The following is a 2,873-nucleotide window of genomic DNA, read 5'->3' as shown; positions in this document are numbered from 1 at the left end:
CCAAAAAAAAAAGTGAACTTTAACCCCAAACAAGGTTGTATCGGCTGAGTAATGTTTTTTTATATTTTTCAAAAGTGATGCAAGTGCTGAGCTATGTGTGGTAGTAAATAAAACACATTTGATAGATAGGAATTGATTACAGGGAACAGCTAATGCCTAATGTGTACGCGCCTCTTTTTTTTTTTTTAATAATTTGACTCTGTTTAAAGAGAAATAAATTAAAATATGAAACACGAGTCAGAGTAACGACGACCAAAGTGGAGACAGTGGCTTCTTTCGGCTCCCTATCCTCCCTCTCTATATAAACAAATAAAGAGAATCATCTCTTTCTCACAAGTCATTAAGCAATTTGCAGCTCTCGAAGTAGAACTCAAGAAACCTCTAGAACATTCTTCTCCGGCGAATATTCAAGTCTAACTGATCGATCATGATCTCCGTAGTAATCATTGTTGAGCTGCTGGTGGAGTACACAACATCTCTCGCTAAACTCACCGCTGGGATTCTTCCGAGGCGGCAAGGGGACGGCAACTTTGTAAGGATTGGCAATTTCTCCGTGTATTGTCCTCCAAGATCGTCTCCGGTTCCAGATTTCTCTTCGCATCTCGTCGATTTCTGATCTGTGACAAAATTGTCAATGTTTTTTTATTCCCTCCTATTTTTTTGAACGAGTAACAACAGCTGAGAATTATTTTTCTTTTGTTCCTTTTGGATATTGAGCAGCTGCAGGATAGAGATTTGCAAACATTCATTGTATTGAATTATATTATATTATAGAAATTATGATAACTAATCATCTGTTCTGTTCTGTCCGATCGGTAATTGTCCCAACAAATGATGATTTCCAAGCTTTCTTGTTGTGCGACAGAGGATCATTAAGATTCATGATTGGGGCTCCAGTCATGAATATTGCAATATCGCAGAAAATTAGAAACAAATGTTGCATAAAGCAGAATCGTACTTTCGGCGGAAGTCCTTTGCACAGAAAAAAAAAAGACTTAGAAGTCTTCACCAAGTCTCTGATCTCAGGGTGAGACTGATGCCTGCAGGCATCTATTCGAAACCTTGTTCCTCCCTTCTCATGTTATCTTTCTGTTTAAACTCAGTCTTATGTATATTGCTAAATAGTATTTACTAAAAACAATTTTGTTGAACCAGAACATTTTCCAACTTATTTTGCTATTTCTAATATATTATTTTTATTAGATAACATTCTTCTGTATTAAACGCTATTGTTGCATCTGTGCGTCTTAAATATCTGATGTGCCAGTAAAATGTCCAACACTCGTAGATCGGACGTCTGGGGGGTATGGGGCCGCAGGCCTCCGCGGTACGGTATGCTTTTTCGATTTAGGAAAATTACTATTTCTATTGAGAAAAGAAAATCGGGTTTTTGAGGCTGTATAAATATGGGTCTAAAGGTTTGTAAATTATTATCACATCATTAATAAGAAACCCTAAACGGGTATTTGCCTCAATACGTTTTTTTCTCTATTCTTTTTTAACCTAAACGACGGATGTTCACAACAGCTATTTATATAACAAATATATAAATGAGTTTAAAATACTATTATGCTAATCCAAAATTTTTATTAATAAATTTCAGAATTGACCGTTAAATACAGCACATTTCATTGTAGAATTATTTCAAAAGATATAGATAAAAATTTCACCAAAAATATACGATGAAAAACAACTTTACTAATCTAAATAATAAAATAATTTAAACAAAAAAATCATATTCATTTTTGGTGACATGGACTCCAGTTTTTTGGAATATTTTAAACGAAAATATGAGATAAATCTAAAAGGCTAGAAAACTAATAGAATGTTCTTAAACCAAGTAGACAGATACATACGAACGAGTATTTATTTATATACTTTATTGGGTAAGTGGTATATGAAAAAGCAGCAGCTCATGGTATACGCCGTATTGGTATTGTGTATTTGTGTGCGTAACCACCATGAATTTTGTCTTGTCACCAACACTGTGACAGTTTTGTCTACAGCGCGTGACACGCGGCAAATGCTAAAAAGCAAAAAAATAAATAAAACTAAAAAAGAAGGAAAGCGACATACGTGTGCAAGTAGTAGGTCTTGGAAACACTGGGAGCTTTAGGTTTATCGCCTATATAAAGAGATTAATAAAATGTACGGTGTCTCTCACTTCCGACACAACTCTCCAACAAAGATAAAGAGACGGATACTTCTAGATATACGGCGAATCCTCTCATCTCCGATCATGATATCTGTTGTTATCATCACTGAGCTACTTGTGGAGTACACGACTGCACTCGCGAAACTCACGGCCGGGATTCTTCCGAGACGGCGAGGAGACAATGACGTTATACGGATTGGTGGTTTCTCACTGCGTTTTCCTGCTAGATCGACACCTGTTCCAGATTTTTCTTCTCATCTAGTCGATTTCTGATCTGTGCGCAGCCAACTTTCTCAGATCTCAATTTTGTGTTTCCTCCGGAGCTTTCTAGGAGATTGTGGTGCCCGAGACCTTTTTTTTTCTTAAGAATCTTTCTCTAGATTTGGGGTTGATCACTTGATCACAGCTTTGTAAAAATTGTATCGATCGAGTTATATAATATATATTATGATTTTGATTAACTCTTAATCTTCCAGCGTATCTTAGTTTTGATATTTCAATCTTTTATATTCGTAGAGAACATGATGAAGAGCTGATGTTTTTTGGCTTCACTCTTGTCTTCCGACAAGACGCACTTTGTCTGTTTAGACTTTGTTCTTTACCTTCTAAACCATCGTAGAGCCAAGTGGTTGTATGACGATGGTTGCAACTTGTAAGTTTTTTTTTTTTTTTGGTAAACATGTTAAGAAACTTGTAAGTTATAACTATATGAAAGTAA

General features: G+C 35.6%; 2 protein-coding genes across 2 annotated transcripts; both read left to right on the top strand.

The window, feature by feature from the left end:
• The first annotated feature begins 278 nt into the window (after nt 1-278).
• LOC108851808 (uncharacterized) lies at nt 279-812 on the top strand. Its single transcript, XM_018625276.2, has one exon. The coding sequence runs from the start codon at nt 428-430 to the stop codon at nt 614-616; it is 189 nt and encodes a 62-aa protein (XP_018480778.1). The 5' UTR covers nt 279-427; the 3' UTR covers nt 617-812.
• A 1,318-nt stretch (nt 813-2,130) lies between these two features.
• On the top strand, nt 2,131-2,616 carry LOC130511465 (uncharacterized). Its single transcript, XM_057008469.1, has one exon. It carries the CDS (start codon nt 2,147-2,149, stop codon nt 2,426-2,428), a length of 282 nt encoding a protein of 93 aa, XP_056864449.1. The 5' UTR covers nt 2,131-2,146; the 3' UTR covers nt 2,429-2,616.
• The last annotated feature ends 257 nt before the right edge of the window (nt 2,617-2,873 follow it).

The sequence above is a fragment of the Raphanus sativus genome, chromosome 4 (genome assembly GCF_000801105.2).
Source record: "Raphanus sativus cultivar WK10039 chromosome 4, ASM80110v3, whole genome shotgun sequence".
NCBI lineage: Eukaryota > Viridiplantae > Streptophyta > Magnoliopsida > Brassicales > Brassicaceae > Raphanus > Raphanus sativus.
This window is presented reverse-complemented; position numbering and strand designations above follow the sequence as displayed.

Bases quoted from the DNA above. Each gene is read 5' to 3' on its own strand.
- LOC108851808 (XM_018625276.2), top strand. From the start codon at position 428: ATGATCTCCGTAGTAATCATTGTTGAGCTGCTGGTGGAGTACACAACA.
- LOC130511465 (XM_057008469.1), top strand. From the start codon at position 2,147: ATGTACGGTGTCTCTCACTTCCGACACAACTCTCCAACAAAGATAAAG.